This window comes from Equus quagga, chromosome 13 (genome assembly GCF_021613505.1).
Source record: "Equus quagga isolate Etosha38 chromosome 13, UCLA_HA_Equagga_1.0, whole genome shotgun sequence".
Taxonomy (NCBI): Eukaryota; Metazoa; Chordata; class Mammalia; order Perissodactyla; family Equidae; genus Equus; species Equus quagga.
In genome coordinates, this window is record NC_060279.1 from 14,897,796 (window position 1) to 14,920,007 (window position 22,212).

The 22,212-nt window shown below is 55.7% G+C and overlaps 1 protein-coding gene across 1 annotated transcript in view; it reads left to right on the forward strand.

The window, feature by feature from the left end:
- Positions 1–20,144, forward strand: part of QSOX1 (quiescin sulfhydryl oxidase 1) — a 38,816-nt gene extending 18,672 nt beyond the window's left edge. Inside the window, exons 5-12 of the mRNA XM_046681990.1 lie at positions 1,618–1,708; positions 3,766–3,911; positions 5,769–5,903; positions 7,860–7,989; positions 11,368–11,490; positions 12,272–12,419; positions 16,066–16,245; positions 18,169–20,144. Of these exons, the coding sequence (XP_046537946.1) occupies positions 1,618–1,708; positions 3,766–3,911; positions 5,769–5,903; positions 7,860–7,989; positions 11,368–11,490; positions 12,272–12,419; positions 16,066–16,245; positions 18,169–18,962 (1,747 nt within the window). The 3' untranslated portion in view covers positions 18,963–20,144. The remainder of the gene's footprint in view (positions 1–1,617; positions 1,709–3,765; positions 3,912–5,768; positions 5,904–7,859; positions 7,990–11,367; positions 11,491–12,271; positions 12,420–16,065; positions 16,246–18,168) is intronic.
- Positions 20,145–22,212: the final 2,068 nt, after the last annotated feature.

Genomic DNA, 22,212 nt, shown 5'->3' on the forward strand with positions numbered 1-22,212 from the left:
CAGAGCACAGAAGGCTCAGGTGCTGAGAAGTTTTCACAAGGCCGGCGCTCATGCTTAGGGCCCACTCAGTTTGTGCCCGTGTTCTTGAAAGCCATAGCCCTGCCGAGAGCTGGTGTCTCCAAGTGTCAGCTGGGGTTGAATCCAACTCACAGGGACTCCTTTATCATCTTTCTCAATTCTCCATCCTCCCAGAGGGCTTCACGGAGACCCTGGACACAGCATATAGTCTTGGTGTGTTTCGGGGTTCCACAGCCAGACCCCATCTCTCCAGGAAACACCCCTGCCAACCTGTACCCTGCTCCTTACTTCTTCCATTTCTCAATGACTGTGTGTCTCTCTCTTTCTCACACACACACCCATCACTCATGGTGCATTTTCAGCCCTGAGGGATCTCAAAAGGAACAAATCAGGAAACCTGCCAGCCTCTCTCAAAGGCATCCTTCTAAAGAGCTTTAGAAAGGAGGCAGAGATGTGTGAGGAGAGGTGAGCTGCCTCTTCCAGACGTCAGAGTGGGAAAGCATGGGAGTGGGCTGGCCGCCATGTAGGACTTGCTCTTCTGCCAGCCGAGGGGAGGTCTGGTAAAGTGGTCTGAGGCCACCTGATGCCACCCCAGAGGCTGACGGTCCTCATGACACCTGTTTCATCTACCCACAGGGGTACACTCTCGCCCCTGCCTCTCTAGCGTATCCATCTGTACTGTCCCTGGGCTGGCATCCAGCATTGGCCCCGTGTTGCACCTTCTGTTTAGAGGTGACCATTCCCAAGTCATTGGATCCAGAAAAGGGCAATAGGTTGTCAGGTCGGGGATGAAGAGAAGAGCCAGTCTCCCAGTGCCTTCTCACCTGCTGGCCTCTTCAGCATGTGTGATGATGTCCTGCTTTTAATTGGAATAAGAAAAGAAATCATTTTTGTATTGCACAGTTATTTTTTGTTGAAACTTTGAGTTTTTAAAACAATTTGTAGCTTAATCCTCTGATTTGGGGGGGATGGTAAAATTTCCCTCCTTATTGATTTCCACCTGTGTTCTGGGCCTCAGTTTCCTTGTCTTAAAATAAGGAGCTTGGGTTAGATAGCTTCTCAGGTCTCCTGTGCCCAGGACTTGCTGATTCTTGAATTCCTCTGTTATGCCTGCTCCAGGAGAGGAAAAGCAGATGTCCCAGCTGCTGGTGACTTGCCACAGATCAAGGCTTGGATCTGATGGGTTCTACCTGCCAGTCTCTTAGGGGATCAATACAAACCATAGTCAGTAACCCGGGCCTTTCCCAGAACATGGAGACACCTGGTCTCACAGTATCCTCCTCAGTGCTCCTCCCCTGACCGCCTCATTCTCAGTCCTGACTCTTAAAATTTTGAGACAGGATGAAAAACAAATGAACACAGTGGGTGAAATGAGGAACCAGAGGGTGGGTAACAGGCACTGTCCTTTGAGACTAAGGGTTTTGTTTACTCCCACTGGAGGGCCGGCAGCAGAGACTTCCACGAGGCCCTGTGTAGAAAAGAGGGGGAGATCTGCATGGCTGTACTCGCAGTACTGTGTCAGCCACATCCCGTGTCACGAGCAGCTTTGCTCTATTCCTACCAGCTGTGGAGAGTGACAGCCGGCCTTGTCTCTTGCAGGCTGAAGGAGATTAATGGATTCTTTGCAAGAAACAATGAAGAGTACCTGGCCTTGATCTTTGAAAAGGAAGGCTCCTACCTGGGTAGAGAGGTGAGCTGCCCTCAGGGTCCCTGCTACTCCTGGGTGTCAGTTGGGGAGAGCCCGGTGAGTTCAGGAGCGGGTACATCTGCGAGTTCTAGGGTCTCGGCCACGGGCACTCCTTAGCCCGGTGCTGGCCTGACCCCTGCTGGAGGAGACGGGAAGTGCAGGAGCTGGACCTTTCCCTTTTAAAACCTTTATGTCTGTTTTTATCTCCCTCATCAAAACCAAGTATGGTAACACCCTGCTGTTTATTGAGCGTTGGACTAGACTGCTGACACATATAGTTGCTCATCTTCACAGTTAACGAAGATGGTCACATAACATGTCTGAGATCACACGGCCAGTGGTAGAGGTGGGCTTTGAAGCAGGTCTCTCTATCTCCGGAGCTTGTGCTGTTTCCACACGACCTACCCTTGTAGAATCGGAGTCACAGATGCAGGTGGGCAGGGGAGGTTCCTCAGAGATCCTCCCATCCCTTATGAGGAAGTGGGGTCCCTTCCTGGGTGAAGCAGATACCAGAACAGGCAGGTTTGAATTCCTGCTCCATCACTTACGTGATGTGTCCGTGACCTCATTACTCAACTATTCCGAGCCTCATCTCCCTGTCTATAAAGTAGTGATAATGACCTTCCTTCAGAGTATTGTTGGGAAAGTCAAATGAGGCAGTTTAGGTAAAGGGCCTGGGTTAGTAGCTGGCACAGAGTCGGTGCTTTGCAAAGATCCATTCCCCTGGCCTCATGCAGAGAGCTCTCCATTCCACCGCTGGCTCGTGGACTTCTCCAGACCAGTTGTGGGCCTTTCCCAGATGCAAAGGGGACGGGCCAGTGCACAGGAGATGTTCCAAGCAGTGCAAGGAGATAGAAGAGACACAAGAGTGTGGACAAAATTGAACACCACTGTTGGCCCCGAATGGTTTTCCTCCTGAAACTCATCAAGCTCTGAGCTGCCTCCAGGCCTCTCGGCCCTGAGAGGAGAAGCACAGGGACGTGGGGAGGGGGCAGAGAGCTTAGCTGAAGGAGCGCGTACCTGCTCTGGAGTCCCAGTCCGTGCCTGGGGTCATCCCATCACGTAGGGGTGACTGATAAATGCTGATTGGAATCAGCTCTTCTCTCTACCCTCCCACCCTGGTCCAGAGTAACCAGCAGCAGGGGCCCCTGTGGACCGAGTCCGGAGCCCCACGTCCCTGCAAAGGTGCTCAGGGATGGTTAGATTGAGAGGCAGGAGGGCACCATGGCCGAGAGCCCAGCCTCTGAGGCCAGACTGAGCTGGGATCTATAGCGGGGCTCAGGCACTTGCTGGCCGGTTACATGATTTCACTTCTAAGCCTCAGTTCCTTTATCTACAATAGGGGTTTTACTTTTTTAATGACTGCTTATATACCTACTATGTGCCAGTCACTGTTACAAGCACTTGATGAAATTAACCCATTCAATCCTCTTCATAGCCCTCTGAGGTTGGTATTGTTATTGTTACGGTTTTGTAAGTAAGGAAGTCTAGTCAAGGAGAGGTCTCAGCCGGTGGGGCCAGGATTCCAGCCCAGGCAGCCCTAGTGTCCTGTGCAGCCTTGCCCGGGCTCCTACTGATAGTTCCTGTTTCATGGTGTTATTTTGACAGTTAAATGAAATAATCTGTATACGGCACAGAATATGTACTCAATAAATGTTAGCTAATAGTATTTTTCCCCTTCTTTCTTTCTAAAAATAAGATCATAATATCTAAATATGTTTTTCTGATTTGGAATATAGATAGCCTTATAAACATAAGAATAAAAATGAAACCACATTTTATTATGCCTTTTACAAATTGCTTTCATTGGGAAGAAAATTATATTAAATTGAGACTGTCCTAGAAAATTCAGGCTGTGTGGTCTGCACAGTTCCCAGGCCCCTCCTCCCAGGCAGCGTTTGGCACTTGTTGCCTGTGAGTTAGATGCTGTTGGTGGCATGAGACTCTGTCACTCTCACAATCGTCTACTCCTTGGAAGGTTCAGAGTGGGCGGAGCACAGCTGCCCAGGGCCCCCTCTGCCCAATGGCTTGGCCCCCCAGGTGTCTGACTGTCTCTGCAGGTGACTCTGGACCTGTCTCAGCACCGAGGCATAACAGTGCGCAGGGTCCTGAACACGGAGGGCGACGTGGTGAGCAAGTTTGGTGTCACCGACTTCCCATCGTGCTACCTGCTATTTCGGAATGGCTCTGTCTCCCGGGTGCCTGTGTGAGTGCCGTGTCTCTGCCCCCTCTCCCCCTCCCCGTGCTCATCCTTCCTGCCTGCCTGGACAGGCTGCCAGCCTTTTACAGGGGCTGGCAAGTTCTTTCTCCTGCCATTCTTCTTCCGAGGAGTCTGCGGGAGGTGGGGAGCACTCTCTGCAGGAGAAGCCAATGTCGGCCTGTGGAGGTGGGACAGTGCCTCTCCAGGCGGGGAACCGGGCCCAGAACGTGGCCCTAGGTCCAGAGTCCTGCCGCAGGCCCCCGGCACACCCAGAGTTGGCGCTTCTGCACCATCCCCACCGCAGCCCTGGCCCTGTTCCCCGTCCTCCTCTGTTCCCAGACAGACGCGTTGGCAGGCTGCAGGCCTGGCAAGTGCTCAAATATGCCTGACCCTCCCTCCCTTTGGTTTTCTAATTGCAGAAAAGTTCATTAGGAGCCAGACAATAGCCAGTTCCAAAATGCCAAGAGAAAACAATCAGGCCAGGCGCAGCCCCTCTGTCAGGCTCCCGCTGCTGAATGGCCCGTTAAATGGCGCCAGATGGTGCCTTGGTGCCCTCCCTGGGCAGATGATTGATGTCAGCCTGGCCCTGCAGGCAGGAGCTTGAGGGCCGGGGAGATCAAGGCTTGCCGGAGGTGCCCAGTGAGCTGCTCCTCGGGGCCATTAGTGCATCCTGCGCTGAGGCTGGGCAGCGTGGCCACTTGCCCTCCCCGGCCCCAGTCGCCAGGTGTCACTGGGCCAGGCCTTGTCAGAGAGTTCTGCTGGGGGAGGAAGCATGATGGCTGCCGGTGGACAGGGAGGGACAGAAAGTGCCAGTCCTGGCGTGCGGGGGAGGCATTGTCTCCCCACTTGGAGCTGGTGGAGGGGAAAATTGTTTGTGACGACGCTGCCTCTGAGCCATCTGCTCATCAGTGAACACCGGGCCGGGACAGCAGAGTGGAAAGCAGTGCTCCCCAGTGCCAGCTCCCCTGGGCATCCATCACCCCGCTGCTGGTCTTCACATCCCTCCCTCCGGGCGGCCCTGACCAGGAGGTGTCTCCTGCCCTCGAAGATTCCTCTCCATCAGAGGAGAGAAAGAAAGCAAAAGGATTGTAAAAGGATTCGAGAATTTTAGTATTTTGTTGTTATTGCTACTATCTATTTTTTTAAAACATCACACATCAAACTCCTTGACTTCCTTGGAGAGTGCTGTCACCTTCTGGTACCTCACAGAAAACTTGTGAGTGGGCCACATCCTTGGGGTCAACTGACACTTTGCGTCTCTGGTCTCTGGGGAGGGTAGTCAGACCCAGCCTCCGTCCACGAGCAGAAGCAGCCCTGTCCCCAGAGGGGCCCACTGCTCTCCAAGGTGCTCTGTCCCACGGCCTCTCCAGGGCAGGTTGAGGAATTCTCAGGCCCAGTTGCTTTTCCAGAAGGGATTTTGACATCACACTGGTGTCAAAGAGGCTTTCCACAGCATGAGCGGTGAATAAAAAGGCTAAAGTGAGGGGCCAGCCCGGTGGCGTGGTGGTGAAGTTCATGCGCTCCACTTCGGTGGCCTGGGGTTTGTGGGTTTGGACCGGGTGCAGATCCGTGCACCATTCATCAAGCCATGCTGTGGCAGCGTCCCACATACAAAAGAGAGGAAGGTAGGCACAGATGTTAGCTCAGGGCCTGATCTTCCTCATTTAAAAAATAAATAAAATAAAGGTTAAGTGAAGCATGGGTGCCTCAATTTTGACCTCACTGAGGATAAGACCAAGTTCAAATATTTCTTCAACATTTCTGACGAATGAGCCACCCACCTCCTCTCCTGACATGAGCTAGCTCTGAGGTTTCGTTTGTCTGTACTCACTGCCTCTCCTCTGTGATTCTCTTTCCTCACAGGCTGGTGGAATCCAGGTCCTTCTACACTGCTTACCTGCAGAAGTTCTCTGGGGCCACCAGGGTGGCTGCCCAGACCTCGGTTGCACCAACCACTGCTCATACGATAGCTCCCACCGTGTGGAAAGTTGCAGATCGGTAAGGCCACGCCTAGTTCTCCTTGTCGCTTCTCCCACCCCAGCCTTTCCTCTGATCACAGACCCCCTGAGGGCTGGCGGTGGCCGTGCCCAGTGAGCCTGAGCCGCGTGGGAGCAGCAGCAGTGGGCTGGCGGCCTCCTCCGTGTCCACTGACTGTGGGGGGTGCCAGCAGCGTTCGCTTGTCTCCTTCATGCTGGAGTGAATGCTTTCCAATGTCCACATTCCTTAAACTTAACTCTGTTCAAGGACAAATAGAGTCAGCTTGGAAGGGTAATCTGTGACCTCCAAACCAATTTCCCAGCCAAGCAATGATTTCCTCAGCAAATATTTTTCAGTTCCTGCCACACGTAATACAGATAGGTACAGATATGCAGTCCCTGCCCACACAGTTTACAATCCCTTCGCAGCATCCCTTCTAGGAAGGCACTGACCTCACTTGAATGCCCCTGGTGTCAGAGAGCTCACTACTTTTTGAGGTACCCTGTATCTTTGTGCACAGTGGTAAGGGTGAGGACGCTGTCTTCTCTCCAAGTCATCTTGGCTCTGCTTTTGCCGTAGAACTGACTCTGCTCTATGTGGAGATGACACATAAACCTCTTGCTCTAGCACCTAGCAGCACACCAAGCGGAAATGGCTGACCAGGGAGCTCAGGGCTGAGTCCGGAAGGCAGCCTCCACAAGGAGGCTGCAGGAGAACTGGGCAAAGGTCACCTGATTTCAAGAGGGATTTTGCATCCTAGCATGAGGGACTTTAAGGGTGGCAAGTGCTAATGGAGGGGTTCTTATAAATCAGGGTAGAAGGAGAAAGAGAGACTAAGAGGTGGGAATGGTCATTATGATCATTCAAATGATTATAATAGCTGATACTTACTGGCCTTATGTGCTACAGTCTGTGCTGGGCTCTTTCCACACATTATCTCCTTTAGTCGTGGGACCACTTCTTGAGGCAGCACACAAGAATGGAGAGGTCGGCTGAGGTCCAAGGATACCCCAGTGGAGCACAGAGAGGGGACTTTGCCTTGAGGGTAAAGCACAGGTGGCCACTGTGCCCACCCTGTTAGCTGACCTTGTTGGCTCCCCGGTGGGATAACCAGGTCCTTTTACAGGTGAGGTCATGAGGCTCAGAGAGGTAGACATGTAGCTCCCAGAGCCAGCTCGCTCTAGACAGGCCTGAAGCCAGGGCTCAGGAGGCATAGGGGTCGAGAAGCAGCCAACGCTAGAGGAGCCCTTCCCATCAGAGCCCAGGGCCCAGACCCCAAGTGAGCATGATGCGCACGGGGTAGAGCAGCCATGTTGGAGCCTGTAGCCCTTCTCCTGGGGCTGGGGTCCACCCAAGAGGTGTCAGGCCCCACCTGACCTGAGGCCTGACCTGATGCGAGGACATCAGCCCCCAAATAAACACACACCGCTTCCCCTCCCACCCTCCACCCCCGCCATGCCCAGCCTTGGTGGGCAGCCAAACCCTTGGTCTTTCAAAGAGGGCCCAGCTTTTCCAGAGCCGTGCTGTGTGGGTGCACCTGTTGGTCTGTTTGTCTGTCCCTAGCAGTCTTTGTTCAGAATAGAGAATGAAGCTCAGCCTTCCGCTAGTGGCCTGATTAAAACACCTTTAGTGTGTCAGGGAGGGGCTGGCCCTGGGCCTGCGGAGGGGGACTCCTGCTCTATGCCAGGAGCTGCTGGAGGGTTTACGTTTGTGCTCCTATTTAATCCTCTCAGCAACCTACCTGTGAGCAATTTATTATTATCCCCACCTTACAGAAGAGGAATTGAGGCTCAGAGAAGTTCAGGAATGTACCCAAGGTCACACAGCTAGTTACTAGCAGAGCGAGGTGCTAACATATAGGACTCTGACCATCAGCAGTGCCCTCTTCTTCTCTCCCTCTAGCCCTGGATGACCCTCCCCAGCCCCTGCCCCATGGTTAATACTCCTTTCTCTCTCTGCCTCCCTCTGGGTCCTCAGCTCCAAGATCTACATGGCTGACCTGGAATCTGCACTGCACTACATCCTACGGGTAGAAGTGGGCAAGTTCTCCATGCTGGAGGGGCACCGCCTGGTGGCCCTGAGAAAGTTTATGGCAGTGCTGGCCCAGGTGAGCAGGGCCCTGGTCTCCCTCGTCCATGCAGCTCCATGTGCATGGATCGTTATGCATCCCTGCAGGCACCATGCCAACCTGGAGGAGTCAGCCCAGGCCCTCTCTCCAGAACTCGTGGTCCAGTGGGACGTCTGGACCCACAGCTGTCGCAGTCCACCACAGGACAGCGCAGTCTCAACCGTATCCATACCAGCCCTGCACGGCCGAGGACCACCCTCTACTCCTCCCCAGCCCACCCTGTGCAGGGGGTGGCTGAGACTGGGACCACGTGCCTTGGGGATATCCCCAGGTGATTTAGTGACTGTGGCTCTGCCTGCCTCAGTTGTCCACCTCAGTCTGAGCCTGGAACATGGCTTCTCGCTCCCTGCTGTGGTCACTGGGAAAGTAGGACCCATGGACGCCACAGTGAAGGAAAGTTGGCTTTTCTGAATCTCTTCGCTTCCGTCCCAGACTCGGACCATAGTCTGGCCCCAGCCATGCCTGCCTTATTCCTTTGTAATTTCCTGCCAACGTGGCTGTTCCATGAAGTGTAGCTCCTATGTACTGAGGACCTGATGTGTGTCAGACATTGAATCCTCCTAACTTTGCTGCAGGCTGGCGAGTCTTACCTCCACTTAAGAGCCCAGGTTGCTCAAGTGACTTGCCTTAGGCCTCCCAGGTAGGAGGCGGTGGTCAGGATTTGACTTGAGGTCGCAGGCCCCTTCCTTTGCCCTGAAGGTGAGATGTCTTCCCTCTGCACCTGCCTCCCTCTGCCTCCCTGCATCCTTCTCTCAGGTTCCAGATCCACTGCCAGTGCTGTCCTACTTAAATCCCAGGCTCTGGCTGCTGAGGACTGCTGAGTCAGGTGCTGCTCCCTCCCCTTCAGAGCTGACCGCTGACTCAGCCACCCTCAGCCTGGGTGCCAGGTCGGAGCCCGTCCTTCTCTGCACAGGTCTGCGGGCAGCTGGCGCCTCTCCCTCAGGAACTGCCTGCCCGCCTTGTCCCTCCTCCCCACCTTACTAATCCTTGCCTTCCTGCTGGCTTGGCTCAGTCACATGCAGGTGTAATTCCAACAAGAGGCCCCTGTGGGGTAGCAAGTGCTGTCACAGCGCTGTCAGTCTCAGGCAAGACAGCCTCACCCCTCACAGAGGGCCCAGGCGCACTGAGCCCCTCTTTCTCAGCCCGTTCTGATAACAGAGGCCTTTCCACAGAGGCCCTGTGAACTATTCTGTCCCCAAGACGCTGAGGCCAGGGCTGACTGGCCCAGAGAATCAGAGGGGAAAAGTCCTGGAGTGGTTCTGTGTGCTGCCCTCCTGCTTGACACATGAGGGGGAGACCCAAGGGCTTTTCAGGCATCCCCCAGAAAGAGACAAGAAGGCTCCCCTCCGGCCCCCTAGTCCAGTTCACTCCGGAGGAATCGTCCCAGGGAAATTGGGGCTTGTGTGCCATGTGCCTCTCTCAGCTGGACTGAAGCTGGTTTTTGTTTGGTGCCCAGTGGGGCTGTGTGCAGCCAGTGTGAGGGGACAGAGTGAGATCCAGAAAAAGCCTGAGTTAGGCAGAGGCTTAGCAAGCCCCCTCTGGGTGGAGCCTGCTGAGCCTCTGCCCCCATCATGTGCTGGAAATGGGTTTGGGATGAGGAGCCCTCCCTGCCAGGAGCCAGCGCCCATGGAGAGCGGACAGAGGGAAGCTAGGCCGACGCAGGAGTAGGAGCGGGAGGGCCTCTGTCTCAGTTGTCCCCTGGAGACTGCAGAGTCTTCTGGCCCTGCCCTTGCCTGGGTGGCTCCTTCCTGAATAATAATAATGGGAGCAGCTACCATTTCTTGAGCTCTGACAGGGTGCCAGACTCTGCAAAGTTTACTTTGTGTATTAGCTTATTTGTATTTCTCATAACACACCCCACGGGGTGGGTACTAGCATAATCCTGTCATACAGAGAGGAAATGAAGGCCCAGGGTGGGTCAGGCACCATCCAAGTTCCTCCAGCCAGCGGGTGGCTGAGCTGAGATTTGTACCCACGTCTCATCTGACCCCTGCCCTCACCCACCACGTGCGTGGGGCATGGAAAGCCTGGGGGCAATAGTGCTCCCTCTGCCCACTCAGCTCGGGGAACTGTGAGCCCTGGGTATGCCCAGTCGGGAAGGCACCTGCAAGTCCTGGGTGCCTCCTCCCGCCTGAGCTGGGGTCCCCCTGCTCCCTGAAGGAAGCGGCTGACAGGACTGGCCACTGGGTGGCGTGTGGTCACCAGGGTTTCCCTGCTCGCAGCAGAGGGTGACTCCCTGTAGTCAAGAGCTCTTAATTTATTCTGCCTCCTGACACCATGGCCTCAGAAGGCGGAAGCTTCCAAGTCAGGGTGACGGGCGAAGGTCAGTGAGAAATGCTGACTTGAATCTGTAAATTTGTATTGAGAACCCAGAGGTGCGTGTGAGCTGACCGAGAGGGAGCTTGTCAAAGCACAAGATTCTTTCCAGCCGCTTCTCCCACGGGGGGCCGGTGTCCAGCCCTGGAGGTTTGATGAGAATGTGAATGGCTTTCTGAGGGGGCTGGATCCCTCGGCAGGTTTTTCTGGTTAGTGATCATTCCTGTCTCCAGCACGCTTCTTCTCCCGTGGTTTTTTTTGCTCTTTTTCCTCCACGAGTTTCTCAGGATCATTGTGTCCTCTTGACCGGCCTTTTTGTGGTTTCATCTGACCAGCCCTGCTGTCGCATCCCCCCTCTTCCTCCTCCCCCACCCCCTGGTGTGTGTGTGCATGTGCACACATGCACACACACTTATATCTGCCCTCCTCCCTGGAGTCCTTGTGGTTTTAAAGTGCTGATACTAATCGGATTTGAGTTGACTTGTTGTCAGAGTAGCTTTTCATGTTCCTCAGAGACTATTCGGAGTCACCATCGAGATTTGGATCTTGGCTGTAAGTCCCTGGGCTGCCTTGTCCCCACTGGCAGCCCATGGAATATAAATGAAAGGCCATTTGCCAGCCCAGGCAGTCAGCTAGTCAGCTGCTCTACTGGAAGATGACCTGCAGAGAGGACCGTGTGGCCCGGGGTTCCAGGCAACGCTGGGGAGTGACACTGGTGCTCAGCCTTCCTCTCAGTGGCAGTATCTGGTCAGGGGTCAGCACAAGACCCACAGCCTTGAGACGGGGAGGCCTTCAGGGCTCAGCCTCACTTAGAGCCTCTGTCCTCTCCCCACTCCTTCCTCTCACCTTAGCAGGTGCCCCAGAGCAAAGGTAGTGGGGAACCCACCTTTGTGTCTTAGGCAGAATGCTGTCCTGGTGATTCTGGAGCATTCCAAAAAACTGCCTTGGCCTATTTCTGCCTAGCCCCCTACACTCTCCCGGACTGTGGAACTCCGGGGGACTGTTTTTCACTCTCCAACTTGCGCTTGTTCCTCCCCACAGTACTTCCCCGGCCAGCCCCTAACCCAGAACTTCCTGCACTCCATGAATGACTGGCTCAAGAGGCAGCAGAAAAAGAAAATTCCCTACAATTTATTTAAAAATGCCTTGGACAACAGGAAGGAGGTGAGTCTGGGAAGCAGTGGAAGAGCTCCCTCTCCTCATAACAATGGGAATGGAAGGGGTTAACCTGCGACCTCGGACCTACTTCACAAATTCACATTTGTGGGTCCTTCCATTCCTAATTAACTAACTACTATTTATTGAGCTCTCTGTGCATATCTCATTTCATCCTCCCAACATGGGTGGAAGGTCACTATCATCCCCATTTAGCAGATGAGGAAACTGAGGTTAAGAGAGGTCAAGTTACTTGTCTAAGACCATTCAGCCAGTAAGTGGTTGGGCTGGGATTGAAAACCAGTCGTGAGACCCCGGTTGTGAGGGATTTTAGCTGCTTCTCTCTATTGCCTCCAGGGACCTCGTGCTCCTCAGCGTGGTTTCTCTGGCCCCTCTGGGGGCACCTTTCTGGGCTCCTGTGTATGCCGCTGTTTTCCAGCAGCATAGTGGGCCACTGCAGCCAACAGAGGCACAAGCCCTTACAAATTTGTAGGGTGGCAAAGCTTAAAGGGACCTCAGAGACCACCCCTCTCATTTTACGGGTGGGGACATTGAGGCTGGAGTAAGGATGCGACGTGATATGTGTCACAGGTTTTCAGATCTGTGCTCCTTTGATGGGTGTAGGCAGTGGAAGGGAAGGCCGCCTTCGAGGTGACAGCCTGAGAGAGGGACCTCGTTTGTCTTAGGGCTGTGTGCTGACTTTTGGGTCTCCCAGAAGCTTCTTTCCTCACCTCCCATCCCATCCTTTTTCTTCTCCATATACGCACTCACGCTCATGTGTGTCCCTTAGGGCGCAATGATTGCCAAGAAGGTGAACTGGGTCGGCTGCCAGGGGAGCGAGCCACATTTCCGAGGCTTTCCCTGCTCCCTCTGGATCCTCTTCCACTTCCTGACCGTGCAGGCAGCTCGGCAAAATGTCGACCGCTCACAAGAAACAGGTGAGTCCAGGGCCTGTGCTCCCCTGCGCCTCAGCCCGGCCCTGTCCTGCCCTCCTCTGGCTCCCTGCTGCAGGCTCGGATTTAGGGGATCAGCATTTGCTGCGTGGAAGCAGAGCGGGTGACCTGGAGACAGTCCTGTTCCCTGCCCCAGGGTGGTGCCCGCAAGTGCAGGGGCATGAGGCTTCTCCCTGGCTTTCTTGGAGCCACAAGCTTGCTTTGTTTTCAGTCTTCGTGAAAAATTTGTGGTTCTATTTTTTATACTCCTATGAAGAAAAGAACTATGTCTTTTTCACAGTTTATGTGGCTGATACCGTGTACTTTGAACAATTCTGTTTTTTCCCATTGAAAAATCATTTTCTGGGGGAAGCTGGGAAAACACGTTGCCCCTCCTGGCCTGTTCCCTCCCCAAAATGTGCAGCTGCTCTCCACCACTCACTGCCTCACACCCATGCTTCCTGATGGAAAGGGTGGGCATCCAATTCAGTCCACGTCTACCGAGGGCCCAGGGGTCCATCAGGCGCTGGCTCAGCCTGGAGGATGCAAAGGTGAAAGAGATACAGTCCCCGCCCTCAGGGGACTATGAGACAGGTGGGCAGAGAGCTGCCCTGCGCTGTGCCAAGGCCAAGAGCCAAGGGGGAGAGAAGGACATGTGGGCAGAAGAGAGGAAATGCTCCGTGCTATCAGGAAGGGCAAGAGGAGGCAAATAGAGAGTGGATGACAGAGAATTAGAGAGTTGAGCTAGGAAGGAAGAGCATCCCCAACAGAGGGCAGGCCTGGTGCAGAGGCAGAAGGAATTAGTCTCTGTGGGGCGTGCGGACAGCCAGTCAGTCAGCCGGGATTTATGGAGCGTCTCCAGAGTGCTAGGCCCTGCGCTAGGGGTGGGGTACAGTGGTGCATGAGATGAGACATCCCTGCCTCAAGGGGACAATATTCCAGTGTCAGGAGTCAGTAAACACACAGATCATTCCAGGTGTGGTGATGAATGCTATGAAGAAGACAGACCAATGGTGTGGGAGAGGGTCAGGGAGGGGGAGGCTGGGGCAGGCTTCTCTGAGGAGGTGACCCTGTGCTGAGATCTGAATGGTGAGGGGGAAGCTGCCGTGGGACCTCTGGGAAGAGAGCCTTCTAGGCCATATTGGTTTGCTAGGGCCGCCGTAACAAAGTGCTACATGCTGCGTGGCTTAAATGACAGAAATTTATTTCCTCCCAGTTCAGAGGCTGGAAGTCCAAGACGAAGGTGTTGGCGGGGTTGGTTTCTCCTGAGGCCTCTGCTTGGCTCGTAGATGGCCGTCTTGTTCCTGTGTCTTCACATGGCCGTCCCTCTGTGTGTGTCTGTGTCCACATTTCCTTGTCTTACAAGAACACCAGTCATATTGGATTTGGACCCACCTAATGACCTCATTTTAACTTAATCACTTCTTTAAAGACCCTATGTCCAAATACAGTCATTCTAAAATACTGGGGGTTAGACTTCAACCTATGAGCTTTAGGGGACACAATTCAGCCCGTAACACAGGTTCAGGACTAGCAAGTGCCGAGAACAAGTCTGGCGTGTTTGCAGCCCTGAAAGGAGGGCAGCGTGGCAGAGCCTGGGAGGAGGTGAGCAGGAGAGGAGGTGAGCACGTGCGGGCTTGGAGGTCTTGGTGAGGGAGGGGTCTGGATTTCAGTTTCAGCATTGCGAGGATCTACTGGAGAGCTAAAGTGGGGAGTGACGCCAACCATTAATACTTTAGAAAGGTCACTGGGTGGAGGGTGGGCTACAGAGGGGCAAGGTGGAGGCGGGGCCGCTAATGAGGAAGTGGTGGAACTAGTCCAGGAGAGGCAGTGGTGGCCCGGACTAGAGTTGTAGGTGTGCACGTGGGAGAAGTGGTCGGATCTGGGAATATTTTGAAGGTAGAGCTGAGAGGACTCAATGATGGATTGGATGAAGACAATGAAGGATTGAGGACTCAGGGTGGACCTGCAGCTGCGGGGCCTGAGCACCTGGTGGATGGTGGTCGTGTGAACTGAGGAATGAGGAGGCTCAGAGGTGGGAGGGAGATTGAAGGGAGGGGAGACATAATGGTTTGTAGCTAGTAGACAAGTGAATGGAGATGCAGACAGTTGAGTCCGGAGGTCTGGGGTTGAGGGCCAGGAGAGACACGCATCTTGTGGTCATTAGCACACAGATAATAGGTAAAGACATAAGGCTGGGTGCACCCGTGAGTGGGTCGGCAGAGAAGAGTGCTGAGGCCTGGGCTCTGGGATGCCACAGCTACCGGACCTCTGCTAGAGGAGCAGGAACCAGCAAAGGAGACCAAGAAGGAGCAGCCCCGCGATTTCAAGAGGGCGCCTGAAATAAGAGTGTTTCAGGAAGGAGGATGTGGTCAGCCAAGTGGGTGCTGCTGTGCTGCTGGAGGCAGTACAAGATGAGGCCCCCTCTGGCCAGAGCTGTTTCCATGGAGCACTGGAGAGAGACGCTTGGTTGGATTGGGCTGAAGAGAGGAGCAGGGAAGAAACTGAGAAGAATGGGGGAGGTAACTGGGGTGGAACTGGGGTCAGAGAAGGGATTTCTCAGTTGTAGTAGATTTTACCTGTCAGAATGATCCTATGTTAAGGGAGAAATTGATGATGCAATAACAAAAGAATATTTACAGGAGTGAAATCCTAGAGGAGGAGAGAAGGGTGAGGGCCAGTGCACATGGGCAGGCGGAGGAGGCAAGTACAGCTGCAGGGCAGGTGGTAGGCGGGCGTTGGAGGTGGGTGTGGGGGAAGGGGGAGCTGAGGGGGCCGAGGAGGTAAGAGGTGAGGCATCGTTGGTGTGGGCACTAAAGTTGCCAGAAGGATCGCGTGGGGAGCAGTGGTAGGTGGGACAGAGCTCAGGGTGCTGATGTCCCAGGGGATGGATGGTGAGAAGAGGAGATGGGCTTTGAACGGGCTGGGCTTTCGCAGGAGGAAGGAGAGAGTTTGGAAGCAGCCAACAGCAGTGAGGCTACCTGGCCCCCTCCAGCCCTGAGGTCTGTGGAGTGTGGGAGACAAAAGGGTGTAAGAGGGGCATGTTTGGGGGAGCAGTGGTATCTTCAGGGAGGAGCCCAGTGGCAGTCAGAGCAAGAAGGTGGGAGAATATTCAGAGGCCTGTGCTGAGTCAGTCCTGAGGGCCCTGGGGGAGGAAGTGAGGGGAGAAGGAGACTGATTAGAGATGTGCAGAGCCAGGTCAGGATGGACTCCCGATAGAGTGCCCGAAGGAGCAGGCAGGATGGGGCGCAGGTCGGAACAGGAAGCCTAAGGCAAGGGGAGCAGAGTAGGGCACGGGGTTGGGCAGTGGGCACGCTGGCCCCTGCCTACCTCTCCAGCCACGTCTCACAGAGCACGAGTGTCCTGCTGATGAGTTTGGACTCTGTGCTGAGTGTCAGTAAGTGACGAGGGTCCGGATGAGTGGCCAAGAAGGGACACTGGGGTTTAGGAATTTGGGAGGAGATGGAGACAACTCTGAAGTGATCCTGAGAAGGTGGAGAAGTCAGCAAGGAGAGCCTGGGCCCCTCGTTGGATGAGGTGTGGGGTCCCTGTGCAGGGTGACCATGGCGGGCCTGTGGAGGGAAGGGTGGTGGGGCCAGCAGGGAAAGCAGCCTGAAGGGCCCCGGTGAACAGCCTCTCCTCTCCCCTGTAGCCAAGGCCCAAGAGGTGCTGCAGGCCATCCGCAGCTACGTTCGCTTCTTCTTTGGCTGCCGAGAGTGCGCTGGCCACTTTGAGCGGATGGCTGCTGCCTCCATGAACCGGGTGAAGAATCCGAACAGCGCAGTCCTCTGGTTCTGGTCCAGCCACAACAAGGTCAACGCTCGCCTCGCAGGTAAGGAAGGATCACCTCCAAGGCTGGAGTCAGCCACTGAGGAGGAAGAGGTGGGGGACTGTGGAGTCCTGGAGCAGAGGTAACCCCTGTGTTTCCCAGTGCTTCACAGCACACAGAGCCCTTTCACATGCTCTGCCAGCCCTGCAGATGCGTCAGTATCATTAGACCCATTTTCCAGGTGAGGAAACTGAGGCTTTGACCCTCTAAGACCCTGGTCTTCCGATGCCAGTGCTCACTCTCCCCTGCAGAGGCCCCCTCCCTCTGGCCTGTTGGGGTCCCTCTCTTGCCCGCCCTCTTCTGCTTTCTGGCTACTGGCCCCTTACTCAAACCAATATGGAGGAGAGATCTGGGCTTTTCCACCCCCTGGGGGGGCTCTGATGATAAACTGTGCTGGAAAAGAAAGACCAGGCCCTTCCTAGAAATACCAGGGACAGATTCTCCAGAGGGAGGCCTTGTCTCTGAGTTTCCCTCGTTCCAGTGTTTTCTCTTCCCCATGCACTGGAGTCTGACGGGTCCAACAGGCAAAAGGGTTGAACTCTAGGCGTGACCAGAAGCTGGTGGATGGGGGAGCAAGCCATCTGTGGATGGAGCTGGGCTTGTCTGTGGGGGGAGAGGAGTGCACGTGGCTGCCACAGACCTCCGGGGTGGGAGGTGGGGGATGCAGCTTGGGGCGGGGCTGAGGTTAAAGGAGCTGAGCGGAGCAGGTGGCAGTGCACGCGCTGCCCTCCCTCTGTCTCCTGGGGCCTCCTGGTGGACTTTGAAAAGAAGACGCGTGCCTGTCTCTCCTCCCACCCCGCCCCTGCCACCAAATGCTCCATTTGACCCTCCAGCCCCATGACCTCAGCAGGCTCCCAGCTTCCCTTGGGGGCCAGCTGCTGCTGGAGGGCCCGGGGCTGAAAGGAAGGCAGCAACCTACCCTCTCCAGAGGGCTCCTTCCAGATCAAACCAATAACAATAAAGAGCAGGTACAAACTGACCGCTCACTATGGCTTCTCAGTGGACCCTTGGAATCGACTTGTTGCCCCCTCCCCCAAATAACCATTCTAACTTTCACATCACTTGCTGCTGCTTCGTGCTGACCAGAAACTTTTTTTTCTGTTAAGCCCTTTGGGAGAGGTGCCTCCTACAAGGGAGATGGGCTGACTGGCATTCCCTGGGTGACGCTGGGCCAGGGGCTGGTGGCAGGCCCTCTGGGGCTCAGGCTGTGGCTCGGGCACGCCTGCTTGGGGTCCCTGCAGGCTGGGGGTCTCCACAGGCTGGCAGTCAGCACACCTTCCTGACTCTCCCCAGGGCCCTTTCCTCAGCCTGGCCCCGAATCTCCCTGCCCCTTAGAGCCCAGCTAAGGAGAAATTCCACTGACACTGCCCACCCTAGAGGGTCCCCGGTAAAGGAGACCACCTGTGAAATTACCTTGTGCCACGAACTCTGGTTTTAAAAAACGTTTCCCTTTAATTACCAAGTAATATATCTTCAGTGTATAAAACTTGGAAAATTTCAAACAAATGCAAAGGAGGTAAATACTAGCAGAGCACTCAAAGACTACAAGGCAGACCACTGAGTCTTCTTAGCCTTTGGCATCTGGTCCACGGGTACAAACAGGCAGTGAAGTCAATAAGGAGAGATGGTTCACACTGAGAAGTGACTGGAACGGAGCTGTCACACTTCCCTGGGGAAATGGGGAGGGTTGGGGGTAGGGGGCAGGGAGCAATCCTCCACCCTGGAGAGGTGCTATCGGGCTCTCTCTGTGCGCCAGGCCCCGTGCTTGTTTTTGTTTTTGTTAATCTACCTTTTCTCATACCCATCCTTTCAAAGGGTAGTGGGAAACCCTTTTTGCAGATGAGAAAGCTGGCAGTGCAGAATGAGGTCTCAGCTTCCAGGTGGGCCCAGTCTGTCCCAGCCAGCTGTGTGTGCTTCCCTCCCCAGGTGCCCCCAGTGAGGACCCCCAGTTCCCCAAGGTGCAGTGGCCGCCCCATGAGCTCTGTTCTGCCTGCCACAATGAACTCCGAGGTGCGCCTGTGTGGGACCTGGGCAACACCCTCAGCTTCTTGAAGACCCACTTCTCCCCGAGCAACATCGTCCTGGACCTTCCTTCAGCTGTGCCAGGCCCCCGGAGAGGTGCTCGGAGGATGGCGGCCGCCCCGAAGCCGGGGGAGCTGGAGCTGGCGGCCAGAAATTTTACTCTGGGCCCTGAGAAGGCTGAGATCATGGTGGGCCCCGGGACAAAGTCCCCCGGAACCCTCGTCCCAGATGTTCCAGTGGAGAGACTTGGGGAGAGTCGCCCCCAGGAGATGCACACCGGCCTCGGTGTGACCACAGCTGGGCCAGACCAGGGACCTCCTGAGCGCACAGCAGAGCTTCAGAGGGATAAGTTGAAGCAGCCAAAAGGGCAGCAACACTTGACCAAGCGAGACACAGGGGCTGAGCTGCTGGCTGAGTTCCTGGCTGAGAAGCACCTCCCCCGAGGCCCTTCAGAGCTGAGGCGAGTGGGCCGCAGCTCCAAGCAGCTGGCCAGCGTCCCTGAGGGGGAGCCAGAGGCTGGGGCTGTGCGGGGCCGAGGCCAGTGGCTACAGGTGCTGGAAAGGGACTTCTCCCACCTGGACATCAGCCTCTGTGTGGTGCTCTACTCCCTGTCCTTCATGGGCCTGCTGGCCGTGTACACCTACTTCCGGGCCAGGATGAGGGCCCTGAAGGGCCACGCTAGTCATCTCGCAGCCTGAACCGTCCAACTGGGAGGGGGGCAGCAGAGGGAGCTGCCATCCATGGGGCTCCTCCAGCCCCCCGCCCGCCCTCCCCCTCTGCCCCCGCCCCCCTCCACTTCCCCCTACTGCCCCCCTTCCACCCCCACTGCCTCATCCCTCTCCTACTTTGTCGGGGGAAATCCAGGAAAAACCCTTGCTCCAGTGAACCTTCTTGGGCCTTCTGGGAAGGAGTATTCCATAGACACAAAGATATGCGCAGGGTCCAGGTTCATGTGACAGCACGGGGTAGGGTGGGGGCAGCCTTGGGCAGTGGGGTTGGAAGGCTCAGTCCCTGGCCTCTCAGCACCAAATGCCTCTTTTTCAGCTTATTTGAAGTCCTGCCCCATTCTCGCTGAAGCTTCAGTGTCTCTTGGTTGGTCTTGGCCCTAAACTGGGGCAAGTGGGGCCACAGTTTCCAAGGTTTCCCATCCAGGGGAGGGTCCCCAGGGCTGGGTGGGCTGGAGTGAGTGGTACTCCTCACTACATTCCATCCGGCTCCCTTCTGGATGCAAACAGGCCCCCCATGGCCTGCCCATCCTCCAGCCCCTCAGACCTCCCAGCTGGAGTTTGGCTTTAGGGTGGGGTCTAGAAGCTTCTGGAAGTCATGCTGGTCTCCCGGGTGAGGGGTGAGGTTCGGGTCAGGGATTGTGGGAGGAGAGCCTTGACTGGTTCCTTCCCCAAACCTCTGCTACAGGAAGAGCACAGGCTGGAGTTGGTCTTGGTGTGGGGGGTGCTCAGCTGGGTGGGTGATGGTGACTGGGCTGGGGGTGAGTGGCTGGCGTGGTGGGACCTAATGAAGGGATAGTGTGGGACTTAGGGAGGGCTGTTGGGGTCTATGGTGCCTTGGCTCAGGGCTTAGCTGTGAGGGGGAGAGTGAAGCCACAGGGAAAAGACGGTTGCTTCTAACATGCTTGGGCTCCACGCCTCTGGCAGCGGAGTCTTTTGTCTTGATTTTAGTCTCAAGAATAGATGCTAATCTTTGAACGTGGGGCGTGCTGGGTTTAGGGGAGGAAGATGAGTCTCATCTCTCTCAAGGGCCCACCTCTCATCAGGTAGAGGTTAAAAGGGTCAGAGGGGAGGGTGACACTGTGCACATGCTTGATTCCCACTCTACTCCACTGCTTGGGAGGGTTGTAGAATAAATTATTTTTGTTAAGGCAAGCACCAGTGTGTTCTTTAACTTGCTTCTTGGAGACCTAGTCCAGGTCTGGACAGAACGTGCAGAATCCAGCCTGGGATCCGGCCTATCGTGATTTCCTCCAGCTCACATAGCTCCTGGCCTGCAGGGGACAAGGTGCCCTCATCACAGCCCCTTTCTCCTGGGTGGGGGCCTCCCCCACTGCCTACCGAGCTCTCTGTGCCCCAAGCCCTTCAGTCTCCACATGCACTGGGGACAGGCCTCGGTGGAGGTACAACCCCACCGCCTCCTGCTCCCCCGGCCTCTTGGGGAGCGTCTGCCTCGGGGCTCTCAGTTCTGCTGAGCGCCCTGCATCTCCAGCTCTCCCTCAAGGAAGGAGAGGGCTTGTTTGTGAGAGCTGGGCCTGGGCTGGCTGCTCAGCAGGGAGGAGTCAGCCAGATTAGAGAGCCTGCCCCTAATCCGGCCTGCTGGGCTTTACAAGGATCAGAGCAGCTGATAATGAACCTCATTAAGGGGGAGCAGGAGCCTCAATCCGATCTGGGGTTTTCTCTTTGACATCTTCACTCTGCTCAGATGGCCTCGGCCCTGGGTGGACCAGGTGGGATGCCAAGCAGCTCCCTCTGCCAGGGCAGCTAGGGTGGAGATGGGGGCAGGCAGGGGCCAACCCTCCCCCTTCCCTGCTTCTGTCAGCCCTGTGTTTCCCCTTTAGCTGCCAGGCTCCTCGGGTGGGTTCCAGCCTGGAGCGTCTCTGTAGGCCTCTCCTCCGTCCTCATCCGCATGTTCCCTCTCTGTGTCGAGCGCTAGTCAGCCACCTGCCCCCTCCATCCTCCTGGGCTGGCTCTGCTCATTTCCCCCTGCTCCACGGGGCCCTGGCTGGGAGGTTGACAGGTCAGCACGCTATCTGCCGTGCAACCCTGGCCTGCAAGAGAGTGAAAGAGGCTCCTAGGGCCACTGCCCAATGTGCCCACCGGGCCAAGACCACTTGAGTATGCCTGCTCCCCTCGCACCTGGTACCTGACAATGTCAAGTGCAAAGATTTCCATCATCCAGCCCTTAGAGCTCCGGTGACCGTACTTTCTAAAACCAAGCTCAGGTATTCAGAATTAGGAAAAGCTGCTGTGGGCAGCCCCAGCTCCACAGTGTCTACCCACAGTGCCCGAGGCAGGAGGCAGGGACGTGTTTGGGGTCCACTAGGGCCCTGGCAGTGGGTGTGGGTCTCCCTCCTCACCGCAGCCGAGCCCCTTTCTGCCCCGTCGAAGCCCCTCTGATTGATAAACAAAGGTGGGCCTCCCCCCTTAGCTGAGCTGCTGCCTTTCACCTTGATTTCCCCAGGGCTCAGCAGCATCCATAAACCGGCTTCGCCCACCAGCTGGTCTCCTCCCCCACCCGGTCTGCCAGGCTGGGAGCCGGGGCTTCGGTGGCCTGAACTCCACCAGCCGTTCCAGGTTGTTCTCCGCACCCTGGAAGAGCTCCCCGGCAGGAGAGGGTCCTGCAAAGCAAAGGCTCCTTGTCCTGGGGCCGGACAGAGACACTTGCCTCCGCCTGCGATGTTACCTACTGGGCATTCAGGAACCATCGCCTAGAGGAGGAGGAGGCAGCTGAGCTGGGTTTTGAAAGATGAGTGGGGGTTAGCAAGGAAAATAAGGAGGAAAAATGCGTCACAGGCAGAGGAGAAAGCACGTGCCAAATCCAACAAAGGAAAAATAGTGAATACAAGAAATTCTAAGCAAAAAACTTTTAAAAAAATTTTAAAGCTTTTTCAACGCTTACTAGGCTAGAAGTGGGAATAAACAGAGAAGAAAGACGTGGTCTCTGCTGTTATGGAGCTTTCACTGTAGAGGAAAAGACAGACAAGGGAGAAAAAGATGACAGAGTATGGTAAGAGTGGTGAAGGACAGAGACCAGCCCAGGGTGGGGAGGCTTCTCCCAGACCTGAAGGATGAGAAGGCGCGAAGTGGGAGGGGAGTGGGGGTTCCTGGGCAGGGGTGGAGGAACTGCAGGCCTGAGGGCCCACTTCATTCAGAAGCCACCTGGGGGCTGAGGAGCTCCCAGAGGCGTGGCCCACCTTTGGCCTGGCTCCTCCCTCGCGGG